The sequence below is a fragment of the Punctularia strigosozonata genome (assembly GCF_000264995.1).
Source record: "Punctularia strigosozonata HHB-11173 SS5 unplaced genomic scaffold PUNSTscaffold_16, whole genome shotgun sequence".
In the NCBI taxonomy this organism is placed as follows: Eukaryota; Fungi; Basidiomycota; class Agaricomycetes; order Corticiales; family Punctulariaceae; genus Punctularia; species Punctularia strigosozonata.
Window position 1 is genome coordinate 259,744 of NW_006767448.1, and position 22,088 is coordinate 281,831.

The 22,088-nt window shown below is 57.4% G+C and overlaps 7 protein-coding genes across 7 annotated transcripts; 2 read left to right on the forward strand and 5 right to left on the reverse strand.

The window, feature by feature from the left end:
* Window positions 1-1,084: 1,084 nt before the first annotated feature.
* PUNSTDRAFT_116327 (WSC-domain-containing protein) lies at window positions 1,085-1,504 on the forward strand (the record flags this gene model as incomplete). Its single annotated transcript, XM_007387993.1, has 1 exon — window positions 1,085-1,504. One exon carries the CDS (start codon window positions 1,085-1,087, stop codon window positions 1,502-1,504), a length of 420 nt encoding a protein of 139 aa, XP_007388055.1.
* A 658-nt stretch (window positions 1,505-2,162) lies between these two features.
* Window positions 2,163-5,533, forward strand: PUNSTDRAFT_92610 (ARM repeat-containing protein). The gene is made up of 8 exons (XM_007387994.1): window positions 2,163-2,343; window positions 2,404-2,723; window positions 2,788-3,119; window positions 3,182-3,313; window positions 3,369-3,904; window positions 3,968-4,762; window positions 4,831-5,099; window positions 5,170-5,533. Exons 1-6 carry the CDS (start codon window positions 2,265-2,267, stop codon window positions 4,405-4,407), a joined length of 1,839 nt encoding a protein of 612 aa, XP_007388056.1. The 5' UTR covers window positions 2,163-2,264; the 3' UTR covers window positions 4,408-4,762; window positions 4,831-5,099; window positions 5,170-5,533.
* Window positions 5,534-6,047: 514 nt separating this feature from the next.
* PUNSTDRAFT_20976 (uncharacterized protein) lies at window positions 6,048-6,625 on the reverse strand (the record flags this gene model as incomplete). Its single annotated transcript, XM_007387995.1, has 2 exons — window positions 6,048-6,340; window positions 6,394-6,625. Coding segments are annotated over 2 exons (525 nt in total), but the record flags the coding sequence as incomplete, so codon positions are not given.
* Window positions 6,626-7,505: 880 nt separating this feature from the next.
* PUNSTDRAFT_108024 (cytochrome P450) lies at window positions 7,506-9,564 on the reverse strand (the record flags this gene model as incomplete). The annotated part of the gene is made up of 12 exons (XM_007387996.1): window positions 7,506-7,676; window positions 7,741-7,872; window positions 7,934-8,062; window positions 8,117-8,279; window positions 8,327-8,435; window positions 8,485-8,498; window positions 8,551-8,668; window positions 8,724-8,839; window positions 8,895-9,043; window positions 9,109-9,297; window positions 9,352-9,389; window positions 9,439-9,564. 12 exons carry the CDS (start codon window positions 9,562-9,564, stop codon window positions 7,604-7,606), a joined length of 1,356 nt encoding a protein of 451 aa, XP_007388058.1. The 3' UTR covers window positions 7,506-7,603.
* A 793-nt stretch (window positions 9,565-10,357) lies between these two features.
* PUNSTDRAFT_92620 (FAD/NAD(P)-binding domain-containing protein) lies at window positions 10,358-12,750 on the reverse strand. The gene is made up of 10 exons (XM_007387997.1): window positions 12,593-12,750; window positions 12,391-12,505; window positions 12,254-12,336; window positions 11,918-12,150; window positions 11,797-11,863; window positions 11,694-11,741; window positions 11,509-11,633; window positions 11,323-11,452; window positions 10,776-11,245; window positions 10,358-10,711 (listed from the first exon to the last, which is right to left on the reverse strand). The coding sequence occupies exons 1-10, from the start codon at window positions 12,731-12,733 to the stop codon at window positions 10,705-10,707; spliced, it is 1,419 nt and encodes a 472-aa protein (XP_007388059.1). The 5' UTR covers window positions 12,734-12,750; the 3' UTR covers window positions 10,358-10,704.
* A 541-nt stretch (window positions 12,751-13,291) lies between these two features.
* PUNSTDRAFT_55391 (uncharacterized protein) lies at window positions 13,292-14,472 on the reverse strand. The gene is made up of 4 exons (XM_007387998.1): window positions 14,222-14,472; window positions 14,088-14,165; window positions 13,721-14,020; window positions 13,292-13,669 (listed from the first exon to the last, which is right to left on the reverse strand). The coding sequence occupies exons 1-4, from the start codon at window positions 14,222-14,224 to the stop codon at window positions 13,598-13,600; spliced, it is 453 nt and encodes a 150-aa protein (XP_007388060.1). The 5' UTR covers window positions 14,225-14,472; the 3' UTR covers window positions 13,292-13,597.
* Window positions 14,473-14,671: 199 nt separating this feature from the next.
* On the reverse strand, window positions 14,672-21,915 carry PUNSTDRAFT_122720 (DUF1744-domain-containing protein; the record flags this gene model as incomplete). Its single annotated transcript, XM_007387999.1, has 9 exons — window positions 14,672-14,837; window positions 14,893-17,283; window positions 17,339-19,816; window positions 19,873-20,058; window positions 20,113-20,293; window positions 20,349-21,385; window positions 21,442-21,567; window positions 21,634-21,841; window positions 21,881-21,915. The coding sequence occupies 9 exons, from the start codon at window positions 21,913-21,915 to the stop codon at window positions 14,805-14,807; spliced, it is 6,675 nt and encodes a 2,224-aa protein (XP_007388061.1). The 3' UTR covers window positions 14,672-14,804.
* Between the last annotated feature and the right edge of the window lie 173 nt (window positions 21,916-22,088).

The window sequence follows — 22,088 nt, forward strand, 5'->3', positions numbered from 1 at the left end:
TTGAACTTGCACGTCGCCGATCTCATCGGCTGAGGGGCTAGGGCGGACCCTACTTGATTCCCTGCACTCATTAGACGGATCTGCGGTGCAGAACTACCGGCGGTCACCGTATCGAGCTGCATGCGAAGGTCTCGACTTGGCCTCGGGAACCTATATACTACACGGACTCGACTCTTCAATGCGACGCGGGCTCATGGTCTCAACGACAGAACCGTTGCTCGCATTCTTCTTGGGACAAGGCATATGCAGCACCCTTCCGCGATCCCCACGGCGATTTTCAGATCAAGCTTTCCGTGTTGGTGCCTAAGCTCGCCCTGAACGCCAGCACAAAAGCGGTTGAAACACCTCCGAAGATCCCAACGCCGGCCAACCACTGATAGGCCGTCATAACCACGTCGCCATCCTTGGGCGGCTTTTTGTGAAGCGCCTCCACGCAGGCCAGCAAACGTGCCTTGATGTTGAGTGCTTTAAAGACGTTGCTGAGACGAAGCCGGCGTCAGGCGACGTGCACCATGCGCAGCTCAGTCTTGATCTTCGTTGCGTCGGCCGTTCTCTCGTCGGCACTCGCGGTTGCGACACCCTTGGTCGGGAGGGCTACATCGGACCCGCCAGCTTTGCCAGAAAACTGGGTCACCGAGATCGCTTGCGCGGTCGACGACCCCGGTCGAGTGATCGCGAACGATGTCACCACCGTGAACCAACACGACACGCCTGCTTCGTGCGTCGACGAGTGCGCGTCCAAGGGGTTCAACTTCGCCGGCGTCGAGTTCAGCGACGAATGCCACTGCGGGACGGGCTTCGCCGGAGGAGTGCGGCCCGAGATCGCCCCCGCTTCCGACTGCAACATGACGTGCACGGGGAACAGCTCGCAGATATGCGGCGGGGCATGGCGAATCCAGGTAGCACCTGTCTCATTCGAATCCTCGCAGGGTCGCTGAACCTAACGGCCTCTTGATAGATCTTCAGGTCTCTGGTCGACGTAACCGCTCCTCCCAGCTCCCCGAGCCAGCCGGCGACGACCGCAGCCAGCTCTCCGCCCAGCACCTCCGCCACGATCTCCTCCACGTCGCCCGCCCAGCCGTCCATGTCCACGCGCCCGCAGCGGCCTCCCGTGTCCCCCGTCGGCTGGACGACACGCTTCGAGTGCGCCACCGACGTCCCGACGCGGGTGCTCGCGGACATCGAGACCCTGCTCCTCGACGACAACGCGCCCGCGACGTGCATCGCCGCGTGCGCCGCGGACGGCTTCACGTTCGCCGGGGTCGAGTTCAGCGACGAGTGCCACTGCGGCACGGGCTTCGCCGGCGGGGTCCCGCCCCAGGTCGCGCCGACGTCCAACTGCGACATGGCTTGTACCGGTGACGCCGATCAAACTTGCGGAGGAGTCTGGAGCATCGAGGCGAGTATGCTTGTGTCGCGTTCGTCTGTGCTGGCGATTGACGTTCGTTCGTTCGTTAGATCTTCGAGGCTCCCGGTACCAACTGAAACTGCAAGGCGTCGTTAAGACATTCCCTATGACCGACCTAGTGAACATGCTGCATACTCTGCCGATCCTTTCCTACCACCGCTCTTTTCCTGGCCTCGGCCGCATAATCATCCTCGGATCCCTAACCCGTCCTTGAATTCACACTGTTATGGATCGCCTATCTCTGTTCTTCTGATAGAATACCTCTTCGATCTGTACTATGGAAGTTTCTTGTTTGATACCAATGTTGTACGTACTTGCGACTCGGATGTTTGCGATACCAATTTCGTATCAATGTGAACGGGCTCGAATGTCACCCAGTGGAAAGCGGGAACCTCCCGATATCACGCACAGTATGTCCATGTCATGGAATAGAAAAGGGGTAAAGATGCCTAGTACGTTGGTGAGCTTGCCACGGGTGTAGTACGAAGTCAAGACTCGAGAGCGAATTGATCGGCGCGGGAGAGAAAATAACCTCCGCTTCCACCTTCGCTCACTCTCCTCCGTCCTCGCTCTGTATATCTAGGACATCTTCACAACATACATCGGAGCTATGGGAGCAAACACTAAAAGCGCCAAGAAACGGTCTGTGCCATTCGCGGACGGCGTCCCAGAGGCCAAGAAGGCGCACCTGGACAAAGGGAAAGGGAAGAAAACAGCCAAACCTTCCGCACCGGCGAAGGCGCCCGCACCAGCAAAGTCTCGCAGCAAACCCATTACCAAGTCAGCTGCGCCAGACACGCCCTCCGAGTCGGAGGAAGAGTTTGACGAGGAAGGTTTCTCCGACGCGGACCAGGCGATGGCAGAGGAAGGGGACGAAGACGGCGGAGACGATATGGACGTGGACGAAGATGGAAAACCTCCCAAGGATCCCAACGGTGCGTACCTTTTCCTATTCTTTTCAAAAACGAAGAAATGTGAACCATGCTACTTTACAGCTGCCCGAGAATCGCACAAAGCCCAGCGAGCTCTCCACGCTCAACGAAAAGCGTCAAAACCGCACTCTGATCTCCTCTCGTCCGCTAAGCAAGTATGGGCGCTCGCACGGCAGCACGACATCCCAGCCGCGGAGCGAAAAAAGCACATCCACGACCTGATGGAAGTCATCCGGGGACACATCAAGGAAGTCGTGCTGAAGCACGATGCGAGCCGGATCGTGCAGACGGTAGTCAAATACGGTGGGCAGAAGGAACGGGATGAGATCGCGGCGGAGCTGAAGGGCGAGTACGTGAAGCTTGCTCAGAGCAGATATTCGAAGGTCAGTCTTCTCACTCACGTCCGTACCGGTCGAGGAGCTCGTTCGATGATGCCTCCGCGTGCAGTTCCTCGTCACCAAGCTCATCCGCCTCTGCCCTACACATCGGTCCTCGATCCTTACCGAGTTCCAGGGGAACGTCATCCGGCTGTTGCTACACCGCGAAGCGACCTCTGTCCTCGCGGACGCGTTCGAGCTGTACGCCAACGCATACGAACGCTCGATTCTTCTCCGCGACTTTTATGGGAAGGAGATCGCGTTGTTCGGCGGGACGTTGACGAAAGGAAGCGATGCAGACAAGGAGAAGGCGAAGAAGGGGCTGATCGGCTATGTGGAGGGCGTTGACGGTGACAGGAGAAAACGGTTGTTGGCTGCCGTGAAGGAGAACTTGGTGACCATGTGAGCTTAACGTTCCAACGTTCGACGGTTCAGGGCGCTTCGTGGCTGACGCCGCCTGCCAGATTCAACAACCCGGACAAAGGCGCTGTCACGCATGCGATCGTGCACAGGGCGCTTTGGGAGTATCTCACTGCGACACACGCGGTCGAAGACCGATCGGAGCGAGAAAAGCTTTTCAGGGAGGTCTTCGAGACGTGCGTGTTCGACGGTCCTCCTCCGCCGCGTCCCTTTGGCTTACGCGTGATCCAGATGCCAAGACGTGCTCGCCGAGATGGTGCACACGAAGGATGGCTCGCGCGCCGTACGGGAGTTCATCGTGCGCGGCACCGCGAAGGACCGCAAGCACATCGTCAAGGCGCTCAAACCGCACATCGAACGCATGTGCCTCGACGACGAGGCGCAGCTCGTCCTCTTCACCTGCCTCGACGTCATCGACGACACCAAGTTGCTCGCCAAGTCGATCGTCGCCGCCATCGCCGAGAGCACGCGCACGCTCCTGGGTAGCCCGCAGGGCCGGCGGGCGCTACTGTATCTGATCGTGCCGCGGAGCACGCGACACTTCACGCCAGCGCAGGTGCGGACGATACGCGAGACGGACGAGGTGAGGGACGGGAAGGATGGGGGTGAGGGGACGAGCAAGAAGGACGCGGAGTTGAGGAGGAAGGAGGTGCGGGAGGCGGCGAGCGAGGAGCTGATCAAGGGGATCGTCGTGGAGGGCAAAGAGGCGTGGAGAGACCCCGGCGGCAGTTTGGTGGTGGGTGATGTGATGCTGTATGCGGAGGGCGGTCAGTGCTGTTCGTCTCTCGCTCAGCAACTTGTTTTTTTTGAAACATCTATCCGTTCCACAGACAAATCAGCCGCTATTCAGACGCTCGTCACAGCCCTGTGCGAGCCCTACCCTTCACCCGACGAAAGCAAACCGCATCCCATCGACCTACCGCACGCATCGCGGATGTACAAGACCCTCATGCAAGGCGGGCATTTTGACCACTCGTCGAAGTCCATATCTCGGTCACCCTTCTTCTCGCCGTCCGCGTTCGCCTCCGCCTTCGTAAGGACGTTCTCCGAGGGTGATAGGAAGGACGTCGTGTTGGCGATGGCGAAAGGAGACGGCGCTTTCCTGATCGCGGAGCTGTGCGAGCGCATACGGGAGGAGGGCAGCGCTGAACAGAAGAGGACGGTCGGCGGATGGTTTGGGCCTAAAGAGCGAGATGCCATTGAAGCGAGCGAGGTCAAAGGCAAGAAGGTGCTGCTGGAGAAGATTACCACGCTGCAGGCAGCCTTATAGTGCGGCACCCATCACGCCTCCGGCATCGACTGTCATTATCATAGAGGGGTACACGCTGCAAAAGTACAATAGGCTAATTTACAATCCGGGATGACATAGGTAAATCTTATCGGGAGCAAATTTAGTCATAGAACACCAGAGCACGGAGCTCGATGGACTCGCGGAGCGGCGCGTCGGGTGGCGTAGTGGGGTCTGCAAACGCCGTGTGGGGAGTGAGGACGGCGACGCTGCCGTCCTGGATGGTGTCGAAACACTTGATGAGGACGCCCTCGTCAGGCTGCATGCCTCGAACGTACTTCCAGCGGTGGTTGGGGTTGAACTTGACGCCGAACGTCTCGCCGTCCCTGTCGGGGTACTGCGCAGTCGCGCGTGAGCCACCGTTCGCGAAAGGTAGGGAAGAGAGAGAGAGAGAGCGCGGCGCACCTTGAGCGTGACGGGCTCGAGATCGGCCTTGGGGTCGACCGACTGGAAGTCGCAGAGCGCGAGAGGCCAATCGTACGCGGCGTGCGAGATCGGGCGCCAGAGGTTGATGATCTGGAACCGTTTCTGGAGGAGCTTGTCGGCGTCTTCGGGGACGTGCCGGCGCACGCGGGCGATGGCGGATTCGTTGGTCTGGTCGACGTGCACCTGCGGCACCGGCTGGCGCTTGTCCGGCGTGTCCTCCTTCACGTCGGGACGGCGGCGGCGTATCGCTGTGGAAAATGACATGTGCAGTGAGGTCTCCGGGGCAAACGAGTGAATGGCGCGAGTAACGCTACGTACTGTGGTCGAAGAAGACGACACGGCTCGCGCCCGTGAGCTCCTTCAGGAGAGCCTCGCTCTCGGGGTAGTACTCGTTGTAGATCTCCTCGTCGGTCTGGAATCGTGTGTGTTTCGTGGGACGCCTGAAGAACCGGAAGCCGTTCTTGTCGAGCGCGACGCTGTCCTCCTTTCCGCGGAGGTTCTCGATCTCCAGGTTATGCGGGGCGCGGTCGAAGTTGCGCTGCCTCTCCCCCGTCGCGGAATCGGCGTTGATGTTCTGCCAGCCCTTTGAGCCGTCCGCAGGGGGTACGTAGTATAGGAGCTCGGCGATTACGGTGTCGGCGGACATGTTAGAGTACGACAACGGGCAGGTCGATGCTGCGAGAGGCGGTTAGGACTTCCAGGTATTTGTTGGTTGTAATCATCGCGACGGAGCAGGTATCCTCTTATAACGACCTTGTGAGCTATCGCGAATTGCTTTGAATGACGTCAGGAAACGTTCTCATAGCGCCATGGGAGTCTGAGTAAGACGAGGATGAAATGAGGCGGCTTGCTTTGGCTGACTATGCTGGGTCAGCTTTCTCCTTCCGACCCGGATGTCCAGATGCTTTGCGAGCTTATGCAAAGGGCGCTGAAACCGGCCGTACCTTGACATGGAACAGAGTCATTGAGAAAGTGCAGAATGTGGGTGGGGTAATGATCAGGTGGGTCAATGAAGCATAATCGTCACACACGCCTCATGTTTTGGACGACTTCTCCTGGCCGAGGGCTGTTTTATTATCAAATGGCCATCGAGTTTGCTTCCGGCCCGCGCTGACATATACAATGCAATTGCACAGAACAACAAACACGGATGAGGAAGCTACGATAATGCGTCACTCCACAGGATCGTTGAAGAAATAGAGCTGCATCCTCTGTACACCTCCGCAAAACTCCCGTCCAGCGTCGCCAGGCAGCGGGCACGTTGAGTTACACTGCGACTGATCCACCGATTCTGCGCCGCCCGAAAGACTCAAGCCGCACTGGCAATCGACAGCGTCCTCGACGCCTGCATATGGGTAGCCGAGGGTGTCGCAGTAGTCGACGCATTGGCTGACGAGGTCGGTGTTGTTCGTGAAAGACACGGGCGCGATCGCGTTCGAGAGGGCGGGCGAGGACGCGGTGTCGACGTAGCAGCCCAGGAGCTCGCTTCCTCCCAGGAGCCTTCGAGATTTGTAGATCTACCCACCGAGCGTATCAGTCGACTCAGGACCACCACCACCACCGATGGATCGATCGTGCTCACCTGGATTCGCCACGATCCGCCGCACGTTTCGGAACCGTTCCCCGCGCAGGCCACGTCGCAATCGGACGCAGGCGCGCCCTGCGGCATCGCGCCGTTCGCGTACCCGGTTCCGCAATGGCACTCGTCGCCGAACTCGACGCCGGCGTAGTCGTACCCCGCGGCCTCGCACCGCACGATGCACGCCTCCACGGTGTTGGCCGGGTCCTGCGTCGTGCGGTCGTTGGCGATCACTCGGCTCGGGACGTCCACCGCGCAGGGGAACTGGATCGTCCAGTTGAACGGAAGCGGGGCCGATTGGCCGATCGCGGAACAAACGGCGCCCAGCAGAGGCAAGAGGACTGCGCGGCGCATCCACGCAGCAGATGACGATGATGATGAGCTTGAGCGATACGGGTGTCGTGCTCGTCGCCGGGAACAGCGGAGGCAGCCATCTTGAGCCTACCGGTACTTATGTCACGTTGCTGCGCCCTGCGTTACGGGCACGGGGGAGGGCGACACAACTAACGTTCCTTGCTTTATTGATCCCGCGTCCATCGGCCATGGATCTGCTGCGTGTTGCCAGGATCACCACCGCGCGCCGATCTACGTCCTACGGATCTCAGATCTGAGCGGCACCAGACGAATAATCGCCGCCGGAACGCGTCCAAGTCCGGGTGCGTGTATTCACTGCAGTTATGCGCACGGACGCAAGCAAGGTACATATGGACGTTCGGGCGTACGTTTGATGTGGAGACGAGTTAACGAGGGTTTGAACTGTGTCGCAAGGTTCAAGCCGACAGCTTTGACGTTGACATTTTCCCCCTAGTCCACAGCAAAGTGAAGCCTAGCCCAAGGCCATGTTATGGTCCTGAGTGAATGTTGGAAATGACGGTAAACGGGCTGGTGCAAGCCGCGGCCGTGGCCAACTTGGATGAAATTTCGTGGGAACCTTTGAAAGAATCTCAGGGTCGCAACGAACGCAACACAGGCATTCCTTCAATCCCGCGTTGATGCACTCCAGATGATACAATGTAATGGATTTGATCGTGACTTATATGTACAAAATCGTTCACAAACCTCCAATGACGACGGGGAGATGAACTCGAAACGATAAATGCTCGTCGTTGAGCGAGCGATTGGCTACCGGATACCCAACTCGGGATCGGTGACGATGCGCGGGGTTTGCCCGGTCTACTCTTCCTGAGCAAGCAACCTCGCATTGGCGGAGCGTTCGCGGAAGCTGCACCTAAACGGCGCAGGGTGCCTGTGCATGCACAGTCAGCGCTCCGGCAGACAGGAACCTCCGTCGGCGTCGCATGCAAACTCACGTCACGATGCCGTGCAACATGTTCGCTTCGAGCTTCTCCCCCTTTACGGGCTGGATGTCGCAAACGGCCAACGCGGTCGCCGCCATGCTGAGCAGGGATTGCTCGCCGAACCACCGTCCGGGACAGATCCGCCTAAGTGCGGTCAAGCCGTAAGCTCTGAGCGCCGCGGGCAGGTCAACTCGCGAAGACTGACCTGCCGTAACCGAAGGCAGCGACGTTGGGATGCTGGGCGTTGGGATCAAGTTTGCCGTCCTTGTCTAGGAAGCGGTCAGGCTTGAAGACTTCGGGCTCGGGATATGCCTTCTCATCGCGGAGTATCGCCCTAACAGGTGGATCGTCAAACACATGGGTATCATCACGTTGAACCGTGTCTTACCAGGTGTTCCCGATGACCATAGAGCCCTTTGGTATATGATATCCGCGGTACTCATCCGCCTCCGTGTTGGAATGGACGATGCCGAGAGGCGTAATAGGCTGCCATCTCAGCACCTCTCTGCACACCGCAACCACGAACGGGAGCTGTTCGAAGTCGGCGAACTCTGTCGTAGGATGAGACAGCGCTCTAGATGAACCTCAAACAACTTGCCCGGCAATCGATTTGGGCCAACGACGGAGTCGATCTCCTGTTGGGCTCGCTTCTGAAGATCGGGATGCATAGCCATTGCCAGGATAAAGGTTTCCATCGCGGAAATGGTCTGCAACACGAGTTGGTTGGGTATTCTAGGCGGAACACGGCTTACTGACAGTATCTGCTCCAGCTAAGAGAAAATCGTCAGGGGTGAGTCCAATCACGCCGACTGAACCACTGACCCAGGTACGCGATACCAGCGACATTGCGAACTACCTCCTCTTCGAATCCACGCTCGCTTTCTTCAGGGATGCGACTCAGCATAGTTTCCGTCATCGATTGCGAATGCATTCCTTGCGACTTGCGGGATGTTAGTATTAATAGCGATTGCGCAGGTTCATACTGGACGACGTACTATTAATTTCTTGGCTTCTTCGAACGGAGCTCCCCACATCTCCTCCGCCTGTTTTCTCCATATCTTTGCCTTACGCTTGAACGCAGCGCCGGGGAACCAATCAGGCACATATTTCACTAGACGTGATATAGCGAGTCAGATGAAATACGATGCAGTGAAACGCGCCCATACAGATCGGGAGCCTATCGACCAGGAAGGTTCCAGGTACGCCGGCCTCGGCGAATCCCTCCAACGCTTCTTTGATTTTGAGCATGAATTTGTTATTCTCGTCCCGTACGTCGATACCATACGCCACTTTGAATATCACCGCCGTTTGCGTTCTGGGAGCATGTGCACGACGCTATATCGACGGCGCGCGACAGAAGTGAGAGCTCGAGATACGTACCGTCGGATGTGGACCGGAAATTCCTCTGGATCTTGCAAGATCTTCAGGACGAGCGCGCGTGCCTCTTTCAGTTGCAGGGGTTGGTAGTTGACGACCTCCTTGTAGTTCATCAGCTGGTGGAACTCGCGCCTGTGGCGTCTCCAGGATTCGCCATAGTGCATGAGACCCAACGATTGGGTCCATCCGCATCTACAAACGCTGGATCTAAGTGGATGATATCGATCAGGTCAGAAGTAAACTTACAGTTCGGTGATCATCGGCATCCTCGGGCGATCAGAGTACTGAGCGCTCATGAGACTCTGAGGACACGGTCACAAGGCAATGTCTTACAATTGTAGATCGCTTGTCGAACAAGTCGTGCGTCGCTTGAAGTGAGTTCAATACCACGGTAGTCACTCCCAGCGACTCAAACGAGACGACATCTCCTACATCAGAGGATAGCGATCCATCAACCATACATAACATGCACCCTCAAATATTTCGTACCGTACACCTCGCTCCATGCCTTGTATGTCAGCCAAGGCTTGTCATCGGGGACGCTTGTCCCGACCAAGAACTTGCCTATGCAGGTATAAGCTCATGAGTCGATGACAATGAGTCATGCTTACCAGGAGGCCCAGGAGGAAGCGGAAGGCCACGTGGATTGTCGATGCGCCTTCGGATCTTCTGAGCGAGTAGAAAGCTCGCAAAGAGGGCGAGGGGTGCGCAAAGAACTGCGATAACGTAGTTCAGCATGGGTGGGCGAAAAAGCTGGACTGCACTTGAAAGCACCGGCGCGCCGTGTGCCCCATTCGTTATATATACGCCCCGGCGGCAGCAAAGTTAAGACTGCATTCAGTCGTTGGAAAGAATCGAAGCCATCGCGCCGCCGCTGCGGGTTCCAGAGGTGAGAAGATCGTTACAAGATGAGCATCGCGAAGTCGTAGAGAAATCTGCAGTAGTCAATGAACGGGCCATACGTGTCACATCGCTGACTACGAACGGCGATAGATAACGTACATTCGTTGGCGGTAAGGCGGGGCGAGTGCGTGATCGCGACCCAGTCGAAGGTTGGGCACCTGAAGACGTTTTGAAGTATAACAGAGTCTGCATTCCGGTGGCGACCTGTCGTAGACCGATCCTAAGACAGGATCGTGCATCACGTAAAATCCTACGCCCAATGAAGCATCGACAATGCGAGTTATAGGGGCCGATGCATAATCCTTTTGGGCGCGGAAGTCTAAAGCGAACACCTCGCTAGAGATAAGAGTCATGGGCAATGTAATTACCATCCGGCGATAGCGAGCAAAAGTACAAACGGGTCATAAAGTAGAGTGCGGTGTCTGTGCAGAATTCGAAGGCGCGTCACGAAATGGAATATCGCACCGAATGAATACAGCGATGCAATGCGACGCGGGGTATACATGAGTCTCCTTTCTTGCGTTCGGTTTATTCTTCCCGGAGGCGCTCGTCAATCTGCAGTACCGGCGAGCTTCCCGCGGCGTCGTCTTGTCCGCTTCCTGGCCGACGTTCCTAGGGTCGCGACGCGGACCCCGACAGCGCTCTTGCGAGCGCCATTGATTACTCAAAGCAAGTCTTCAACGGGCTTTTATGCCGTCAAGCTCTGCGTTATCGTTTTCGATCGGCATTGGCAAATGGCAGTGACCCGTTTACTCGGAAAGAAATACCTTGTCATCTCCACCCGTATTGTGCGCGAGATAGGCGACTGCGCAAGCTCGTGTTGTCGGGCATCCGCATGCGCGCTCGCGCCCTTGCTGTCCAGGCCCTCCACCGACGCTCCCCACGTATGCCACCAGTTGTCGGCAGCCTCCTCCGCGTTGTGGTCGAACGGGCGGATGAACTCGCCCCACGTCTTCTGCAGGAGCACCTCCTCTGCATCGTCCCAATCCTCCTTCGCTGCCGCGAGCGCGCTGCGCAACCCAGCGTCCCTCTTTTCGCGCTCGGGCCCATTGGCCATCGTGACGAAGTGGATGGTATGCTTCTCGGTCTCGGCGAGCATGGCACAGCGTGGCTGCCGGATGTCCTCATACGCCGAGAGCATCGCCGGGATCTGCTGCGGTGAGCTCAGGCGAGAAAACAGGTTGCCGAGCGTGACGGCGTCTTCCAGTGCCGCGCCGAAGTTGTGATGCGCGCTGGGCTATTGGCGTGCGATGCGGGTTCAGTACTCAGTACCAGTGCGCGCGCTCTCGCACATAGCGTGGGGGATTCACACACCGCAAAGGGATGGGCCGCTTCGCCCACCAACACCACCTTGGCGGACTCGTGGAACCATGTGTCGAATGTTTCGCGAACGGAATGGTCAGTTGGCGTCATCACTTTGGCCATTTTTATCATCCTTTGAACCCTAAAGTGCGTGTGTGTGAAGCGGTGCTCAGAACCTCTTACGAACGCACGGCTTACCTCGGTTCGAAGCAGCTGTAATCGAATCCTGGCTGATTCACCGGAAAAGTGTGGTCCCAGTGTTCTCCACGGGGTATGTCATCGCCCTTCATACGGAGCAACATAGCATATTCGTTCTTCGCCGGCTGTGCGCCACATACAGATCAGACCGCGCGCGGCACAGCTTGCAATGGGAGTACACGCACTAAAGGGCATCCCTGTAATACGCAGTTGTCTGCCATCCACACCGACCACTGCGGATACAGCGTGTCAGTTAGGTCCAAGCGGAAAGGCAAATGCCTGACTCACTTCGTGCGTGTCCGCTATGGGCGCCAGATCGGGGTCTAGCCTCATTTGGTCTGCGGGCGCAGCTAAGCTACTGAAACGATAAGACCGTCGCATCCGGCACGTCGCAGTGGTGCTCCCTCACTTGAAGCAGGCATGGCGTGCCCTACGCGTGTGCAACGGCCTCCCGATTATCACGTCGCGCACTCTGCTGCCCTTCCCATCCGCGCCGACGACGATATTTCCCGAAACCACCTCTCCGCTCTCCAGACGAACCGAACCCTCGACGGCATCGACTTTCACGACCTTGCAGTTGTACCGTATCGTGCACCCGGAGTTGACCGCCAACTCGCGTAACCGCTCCGTCAACGTGTTGTGCTGTTTGCCCCAATATCGATCAGATCAGCGTCCATCCCGCTTAGCGCCGAAGAATCGGGTCCGGAGCCACCCAGATCGTCCGACAGTATCAAGAAGTACGTACGCGTAGGTAGCAGAAGTTGGCACCGAAGTCCTTAATTATCCGCGGAACAAATCTGATGTGCCCGATGACTTCTCCGGTTTCGCCTGTTTGCCTCGTGAGTTCTGAGCTCATCAAATCAGGCTCCCAGTGCAACGCACCGGCCTTGAAGAGGATGCCTCCCGATACAACCCCTTCTTCCGTCAGACAATCGCCGATGCCCCAGTCGTTGAGGATTCGTGTGGCGTTGGGCGGCGAGCGCATACAGCCCGTACTCTAATATTTCATGAATAGTTCCAACGAAAACCATCTCATTATGAGTTCCATGAAAAGCAGAAGCCCTGTCGCATCACGGTAACGTACGGATGCAGTGCCGTCTCCCTGTTCGAGCACGACGACATCGTGCCCGGCACGCTTCAGGGCATACGCGGTGCCCAAACCAGCGATAGAGCCGCCTACAATCACGAATCGTAGCGGACAGGTCGTCTTCCTATGTCGAGACATGCTCCGTCGAAAGGGCGAGGGGTGGGCCGGAAAAGAGGAGAGGAATCCGAGGTCGGGGTCAGATTAACAAGCAGTTATATATTCAGCTCTTCTCGCCAAAGAAGAGCCCTGAGAGCCACGGAATCCCCTGGAGCTTCCGCGCTGAAGACTGGTCAGAGCCGCTCCATCCGGACGGCTCGCACGAGGCCGCATGATCCGGCAGGTGCACAATCCGAGCTGACTCGTTGGAGGACGCAATACCGGCGCGGCGATAGCAAAAATGAAGGTGTACGGAGTCAGAGGCCAAGCTTCAGCCTATGGCCGTCACCACACCGCAGGCTCACAAAGAAAGGTGTACTGCAAGCTGCGGTTGCCACAAGGACAGATGGCAGTGCCCTGCTCGCCGCTCAGAAAAATAGTTCCCAGCATCAAGTTCGATTGACGTCCTCGAGGCTCATATCTTGCCATTCCAATCGCTTCCGGATGGACCGGAGTTGTTACGGAGAACTGCGATATCGTCTGAGCGTGTATCAACAACCTTTCAGACCCCAGTCTTGCGATTTTCTCGTTCGGGCAGTGGTTGGTTTGATATTTGGACTGGTGTTGGCAACCGGCGTTCAATAGGCTATTCGCAAACGGACAGCATAAGGAAGTGACCGCGACCACTGAGGTATTCCGTCGATAAAGTTCATCCGATTCATCGCGGGATTCTCCACGAGACTGGAAGGACCTGCAATACGGGCTCTCTCATAGCAACCGCCCCAAATTTTGCCCCAGACGCACGCGCCCGTAGGAGGTGCATGCAATGCCATACATTGTGCCACGGAGATGATGCGATAATCGAGAGCATGAGCCATACAACAAGCGTAGTCCACGCGACCGGTCTTAACGACCGCCCTTGCCACCCTTCATCTGCTGTTTCGAGATCTTGGGCGCGGTGGTGGTTGTCCGGGGAGCCTGCAGACCAGTCAGCACACGGGCACCGGCACCACGAACCAAGCGGCGTACCTTGGTCTTCTCCTTCTTCGACTCCTTCTCCTTCTTCTCGGTCTTCGCCTTGGCGATCGCAGCCTGGCGCAGCGCGAGCCGGGCCTGCGAGGTTTGGTTGCGCTTGGCCGCGATGGCCGCGAGGTCGGCGCCGACGATGCCGCGCTGGTGCTTGACGGTCTTGCGTGACCGCTTCTTCACCGTCTCCTCCGTCAGACCCTTCTTGTGCATCCGCCTGTAGACCTGCGTCCAGGCGATCTTGCGCGGGTTCTTGCGCTGGTGGAAGAGCGACTCATTTTTCGAGGTGGCGAAGCGGAAGATCTGGGTCGTGGTAGTACGCGTCGTGAGCCAAACGAGAAATGATAGAGTCGTGATGTTCAGAACATGCCTTGCTGTCGCCACGAACGAACAGCTTGCCCTTGCTGGGGTAAATCTTGTAACCGGAGAAAGAGTCGATCTCGACCTTCTACACTCGAGATAGCGTGTTAAGTCAGTCCACGAGTATGCGGGATGTATTCTCACCATCTAAACACAACAGAGCATCCCAAGCAAGTCATTAGCACCGAGCCGTAATCCCATAGCAGACGCAGAACAGATCAAGAAATTGAGCCAGATCAAGACGCAAGCCAGAGGATGACATCTGAACACAAGTTATCCCATCCATCACATTCCGACCAGAACGAGAGACGAAACGGGTGTCATCCGACAGATAGCAGCCAGTACAGCACGCCCGAGCCGTCTAGAGGGTCGTAAATTTGTTGCTGCAAGCTCACCTTGGCGGTCTTTGGAGGAGGTGTGCACCGGACAGGGCGCCGAGGTCGGGTGGGAAACGTCGGGCCAGACCCTGGCCAGTCCCCGCAAGAGTTGCACCGCCACCACGCCCCGCCGACCTCGTCACCCCCATGGGCGTGTTCCCCACTTGTTCGATCTCGACGTACACGCGAACTGGGCAATGTTATTATGTGTTGGCATGCGATAAATGCGAGTTCAATACAATACACATGGGTTTATCCTTAAGTTCACAACGTGCAGAGACTCGGATGGTAAAGACAACAATGCGGACAGATAGATAGAATGTAAACACGAGGAAACGGCTCCAGATTCATTACCAGTCGTTGAGTGCAGTCTGCGCGCATTCCTGTGATGTTTATGAGCATTTGTATCTGGGCGTAAAATGGGTGGTGAAGACAAACCTTTAGACGATGCAAGTTGTGCAAGATGGCGACGTTGACCATCGTCCTCAGCTTGCGACGGACGTCCGCCTTGTTGATGGTCAGCTGGTAGCTTCCCGAGCATTGGCAATGACGCGAGACGTTGTCGGATTGGATCTGCTTGCACTTCGTACAGCGCAGGTCTTGCTGGGCAAACGTCCGCTCGAGACCGAAGAGAAGGTCGATCAGCGCGAACTCGATGGCCGTCCGATCATACTCTCCCCCGCAATTTCCGCAGAGCCATTTGGTCGTTGAGCGGAGGCCGCTGGGAAGGAGCTCGGGATCGCGGCAGAAGTCGAAGTCGCGAAGGCTGTCGCAGTGCTTGCAGGGAACGTTCGACAGCTTCAGGGGTTCGCATGGCTGGCGGAATACCGCGTCGTTCGAGAACTCGCGAACGCCCGTGAGCTCTAGAACGCTTCTCCGGAGGAGACCGACCTCGATCTGGTACTCCTTCGCGAGCGCCAGCACGGCGCAGACGAACTTGACGAACTCAAGTACGGGGTCGTAAAGCCGAAGGTGCGAGCCTGGGAGGACGGGGAAGTCCCAATCGGCCAGGTTGTCCTCCATCATCGCGTGCTTATGGCGGTCCTGGATGGATCCCACCATCCGCAACAGCTTCCGCGTCAACCGCCGGGCAATGAATTCTCGCGTGAGCTCCATCTCCTTGACCTTGGCCGCGTCCCTCTGGGTGGCGTCGAGGGCACCATTCGGGAGGATGCGAAGTGGAGTGCGCGCCACTTTGTCCGACTTCTGACGGCTGCGGTACAGTTCAATCATGAAGTAGCGCACGATACTGGCGAAGTCTTTCTGGATGGCGGGAGGGAGGAAATTCTGGATATTCCACTGCATCTCGATGACGATCTCTTCTGGAGGTTCAACGGCTTTCGGATTCTCGCATACGACGCCGCCCAGGTTTGCAGGATCCATGAACAGGAGGAAGTCGTAAAAACGTTCGGTTTTGAGCCAGATGTGTTGGAAAAGTTCGTTGGACTGGACGGCGGTGTTGATGTAGGTCGCGTAAGCATCGGCCGTACCGGGAGGCTTGGACGTCACGAGAAGGATGCGACTGAGGTCGGCGTAAACCACATGAGATCCCAAGCGTTTATACTCAGCCAACAGTTGTATGAATGTCTTCCGCATCAACCCATGAACGAAGCGGTGGATGCTTGGGTCGTATAAATGGGAAACACTGGAACTGATCCAGCGCCAGAAGTGATCGATAGTCAAAGAGGAGGGCGAGATATTGTTCTGGATTTTGTCCAAGAGCCATGTCTTGACCATAGCCTTCAGTATACCGAAGGTCTTTGGCGAAACGTTGGATTCGCCGAGAGTCAGGTCCCTCTGAGCGTCGCCGCCCACGTACTCATCCAAGGTATGGGAGGTAGAATCGAATGCCGTCGCACCTCCACTTCCTTCCAGCTCGTTGACGATGACGGAATGGAGGATAGCGTTCACCGCAAGATTCCGGACTTCGATCTCCAGACAGACGTTGAAATAGCATCCGGGGGAAAGGAACTCGGTGCCAGGAAGGGGCTCCGACGGCCTCTTATCGTCCTGTATTCCGCCCAGGTCAGGAAGATCTCCTGGCGACCACCACAGCACCAGGTCCTCCTTTGTCAACCGACGAGCAAAATCGATGTCCGCGAGTAATAATGGCTGGTCGCCCTCCACATGCCCCATCGGGACGTCGTAGTAGGTGGCGAGCGCAACAGAGGCGTCTATCCAGCTTGCAACCGTCAGGTAACGAATGACCATCTTCTGCGCCACGCTGGATTGCCATGGGAAGACGTCCAAGGAGTGAGCCGACTTGGCCTGCGGCATGGTCCAAACGGGAAAATTGGCTAGCCTCGGCACATTCGCATCGAAGTAAGCTTGATCCTTCAACGACGAGATGACTACGGTGAACGATCGATTCTCCATCAAGCCGAGCTCGCGCGATATGGCCTTCAACGCGGTCACGTCGTTGCCGTGATATGTCGTCGTAAACTCGCGAGATACGGGGTACTCCATGGAGATGCTTTTGCCCAGGGTTTGTTCCCGCTTCTTCAGGAATTCGACGTAGGTCTCGGGTAGCCGAGAGATTGGTTGACGACGAGTGGCAGGATCGACGACGTGAAGCCTGACCGGACCGTCGGGGAAGAACAAGGCAAAGACGTGTACCGGTGCGGTAGCGGCCATTGCATGGTACAAGAAGACGTATTTCCCGGCGCGACCTCTGTCGAGGTACTTGGCCTCTGATGAAGTAGGTTCCTCCGCGCGTTCTAGTTGATAAAGGTCCAGACCCGTGCCTTGGGCTCGGTTCAAGGTCATACTAGGGTCGGTGACAGTGCAAGTCTTGCCAAGCCTGATAAGCGCCCGAGTAATCAAAGGAACCTATTGCAAACTTGGTCAGCGAGCAGAGTAAAACTTCAGCGAAGTATGGGCGTACCTGCAACTCATAGACGCCATCGACATTCGGATCGTTCGTGAGATCGATGAACTGCTCTTGGCATTCCTCGTACACGTCTTCTCGTGCAGTGATCTTGTACAAATTGACGCACGGTGCTCCTCGCGGAAGTCCTCGCACCACCTTCTCAGCTGTCCACAGTTCACTGACCAGGGTACCTTCCTTCGGCGGCGTCCTCGTATGGATGTAAAACTCCCGAGGAATCCTCAGCGGGATAGGCACAAGTCGCTCATCTACATTGAGCCACAGCATGAACCGTCCAGGGATCTTCGTTGGGCGAATATGCACGACATCCCAACGCCGGTTTGTCTTGACCTTCGCGCCGCGGAACATGGCGGGCGCGACGACAGAAGACGAGCCTGAAGAGCCCCAGCGCGCTTGAAGCTTCTCCTTCCACCGCGGCCTAATCGCCTTGATCCACGCCGAGTAGCTGATCGACGGATTTGGGAGCGGTTTCCTGACTTCTTCGGGCGTGGCCTCTCGCTGCTGTTTCTTCCGCGGCTTGCGATTGACGATTGCAATGCGCGGACGGTCGGAGCGGTCCTTCGCACTTCCGATGTCCTCCATGTCCACGTCCATCGGCTGAGTTGAACTTTCGGCGGGCGGCTTAGCAAAGAAGTCTGTCACCTTGCGCTGGTGGAATTTGTCGTCGATGGCCATCACACGCCGATGAAGCCAGTCGGGGTGACGGATGCGGGGTACGGGATTCGGCACCTTCTGCATTGCCGCGGGAATGGTAATGAGCTTTTGAATGACCGAGCCGAGACGTTCGATATAGTAATCCCAGTCAAGGATGGTCCGCAGCTCGAAGTTCGCCAGGCTGTTGTCCTTGAGCCATTTCCGGAGATAGGTGCGCTTGACGCTCTCCTCCGCCGAGAAGATGGCGACAGGCACCGCACGCTCCGTCACAGGTGCCCCCATCGGCTTTTGCGAGATGATGAACTTGCAGGCTAAGCCCTTGTCCTTCACCATCTGATCGCCTAAGAACTCGGCCAGCCTCTTCGCAGTGCTGATCGACGTCGACTTCTGACCAGCGTACTCAGCCAGCGTCTTGCTCATGCTCCTATTCTCCGCGATAAGTTCGACTAGCTCCTCGTCGCTCAAATCGTCTGCTCTGCTGTACAGCACGTCCAGCCAACGATCCGCAATCTGCGCCACCGCCGCGTAGCACTCCTGAGTCGTCGTGCCCAACAGGAACTTCTCAAAGATTTGGCTCTGGAAAATCTTGATGAGCTGCAGTTCGCCCCTCCGCTTGACCTCGAACCCCTTCAATTCCGCTAGCGACCCATCGTCGTTGAAAACCGCGTATCGCTTCTTCAGGAGCTTATCCTCCTCCTTCGAACTGGGAAGGATCATGGCTTTATACGGGCCATCCAGCTCGAAAAAGATGGAGTTCTCGCTGTGGACCTTGTACTCCCCCGTTTCCGGGTCGAGGTCGTGGTACTGATGGTTCGTGAATTGTGCGTGAACGAGATGATTGAGCATCGTGCAAGGGTACGAGAAACCTATTGGCTTTCCGCTCTTGAGCTTGAACTTGAAGTCCTCGGGGAATGTTCCAGGCAGCATACACCAGATACCGTCGGTGTCCAGCTCAAGGGGCCTGCCTATCCTCTCTACGAGCTGGCGCGCCATTTGAATGATCTTCGCGCCCGTCAAACAGGTTATTCCCGCCATCTCCATGGAGTGCCAGCGCGCCCCCTTGCGCATGACATAGCCGTAGAACGAATTGAGAATGCACTTGTGCGCCAGTTGGAGCGAGTCGTAGAGCACGATCATCTTCTTCGCCTCGTCCACCTCTGCGATACCCTTTCCCTCTGCCGCCACCTTGTCCAGATTCTTCTTCCACGTCTTGTGGAGCACCTTGTACTCGTACCGGCGGTCTCTGAACGTGCGGACGGTGTCGACGTAGAACGGGTTCTCCCGCTGACAGATGATGCTCTCGCGCTCCTCCACCTTCGTGTCCTTCGTCTTCTTGTACACCTTCCGCGAGTAGTCGCCCAGCCGCTTGTGCATTAACGCCGTCTGCTCCGCCTCGCTCAAGTCCGTGAATCGCCGCTGGGGCCAACCGGGTTTCTTCGGCGGGAAACTCTCCTGGTTCAGCGCGTGACGGATCATGTTGAACTCGTCGCGGTGGGCGGGGAAAAACTCTCCGCGCCACGCCCAGGTGAGTTTGCGGTCACAGGTCTTGCCCGGCCGGTTGTAGTCGCACACGGCGCAGGTCGCCTCGTCGACGATCGAGTCCGGCTGGAGCCGGTTGGATAACATGATATTGGGGTACATGGCGGCGACGTCCAAGTGGTAGATGAGGGGCTTGTCCATCCGGAGCGGGTTATCACGCATCTCCTCCAGCTTGGCCTGAATCTGGCCCTTGACCTCGTCGTAGTTTGTCACGTCCTCGAGGGACGCTTTCGACTCTTCGGTGATGCAGAATTCGAGGGCGGCGTCGAGCTGATCAATCAGCTAAACAAGGCGAAATGTGTCAGAACCGAAGGACGCGAGTCACGAACTGGGTTCACCTCTTGTGCCGCTGTGGGATCGATCTTGAAGTGCGTCGGGATGTCGCTCCTGAAAACGCCCGCCTCCAGAGCTTCGACGTGTCCGCCGACGTACGTCTCGCTGGCTAGTAAATGCCCTTCGTACATATTGCCGTGCTCTTCTTCATGTCGGTTAGGCATGATGATATGCCCTCTGTAGGCTTCCACCTGCGCATTATCTGGTCAGACCATCGTGCACTACTCAAAAGACGGGAACATTACCATGAGCAAGGTCTCGCACAACGTTCCGCTACCTTTGCGCAGCACCTCGTCGGGGTTGAGTGGGATGATGTTGCACAGGGAGAAGATAAACGGATGAACGTATTTCATATACAGGTAATACGTCGCCACCGCATCGGACACGGAGTACTGCGCAAGCACTTGCGGCTGCTCCAGGGCGTACCTACGTATCAAGACGTGAGATCGTTTCCGTGCCGATCATAGGGGACTGAACGTACGGAGTCATGAGTTCCGGGTCCAACTCGATCGGGTTGTACCCCAACTTTGCGGTCGTCACCGCCTTCAAGCCCTGACTCCCCTGCGGCAAATACGAGTCCCGCTTCACCCATCTGAAGCAGTCCATGTGCACGCAGCTCCGACTCTTGAACTCCTCCTCATTATCGATCGCGAACCCGATCTCCTGAAACATGTCGATCCCGTGCACCTTTGCCCGCGCGCACAGAAACGGGAAATCGAAAAAGTCGCCGTTGAACGTGGCCATGACCGTCGGTTTGACCTCTTGCACATGCCTGAACCAGCGCATGATCGTGCTCGGCTCGTCCGGCTCGTTAAACACCGTGAACGGGCCCTCGTACCCTTCCCTGGGTGTATACTCAAAATCCTCGATGTCCTCACTCACGATCTCGCGGTTCGTGATGAGGTACCCCTGGCCGTCGATCATGTAGGAGATCATCATCACCTGGTCCGTCGCCTGGTCCGGGAACTTGAGCGGCGCCTTCGTCGTCTCGATATCGTACGCCATCACGACGGGGTCCGCGCGCTTCACCCGCTCCCGGAGCACCGCGAACGACGGCTGGCCTGCGGTCAGCGTGACGGCGTACCAGAGCCCGACCCGGAGGTCGTTGTCGATCGCGACACGAAGGTAGTACGGCACATCATACTCGCGCGCGTCGATGATGCCTTCACGGGGATCGCGGTCGCGCGCGCCAGGGGCGTTGTACCCGTCGATCTCGTCCATATCCACGTCCACATCGAGGTGCATTGAGCCCGTGCCGTTGGCGGTCGCGTTCACGACCTCGGCATACGCGTCCACAGCGTCGCGCTTGGCGCCGTTGGCGAGCGCGAGCGGCACGATCTCCCGTCGGACAGTGAGGAGGTCGGACACGTTGCGAAAACAGAGCTGAAGAAAGAGGCGGCCGGGGTTGACGAGGTGGTTGGGAACCTTGAGATCCTGTTTGCGTTCGCGGGAGATGCGGACAATGAGCCCTTCGTACTTCTTCATGAGCCATTCCTCGATGGTGTTCTCCATGCCCGACTACGAACCGACGCGCGTCAGATGGAAACGGTGAGAGACAGCTCAAGCGTGGCCACCTTGCACGCAATCATGAAGTAAGGCTCGTATAGCAGGGTTGCCTTGAACATCCCACCATCGTCTTGTATGAAATAGAAATCAACGGCAGCTTTTCCACCGGCATAATCGGGGTCCTTCATCAATGTCTAGAGAGAGAGCCACAAGCGTCACAGTCAACAACAGTGCAAGATGCATTCATGACCATCACTCACAGGATGCATATTGACCAGCCACCCTTCCCGCCTCCCGCCCTCCTGCACGCGCGCAAACCCCAGCTTCTCGTCGACTTCGTCGTTCGCCCGAACCTGCTCGAACCGCTCCGCCAGCTGCGTTCCATCCTCGTCCCTCTGTGGTGCCGGTGCATCCGCGTTGCCGTTTCCGCCCCGCGCGCCGCCACGTCCGCGTCCGCGTCCCCTCCCTCTGAAATGCGTCGAGCCGCGCATGGAGCCTCTCGCCCGCCGCGAGGACGTGAGTCCGAATGTGCCTCGGGCCATGCCCGCTTCAAATGTGTCTTGTGGCGACTGTTTCGTGTTCTGGATGTCGTGGCGACGCGTAAAGAGGAGGTAGGTAGGAGCAAATCAGGAGCGACAGACGAGACAGACGAAGAGGAACGATGTGACGTGATGAAACGCGTGCAGTCACGCTCATCCTCGTGTCGTGTAGCGTG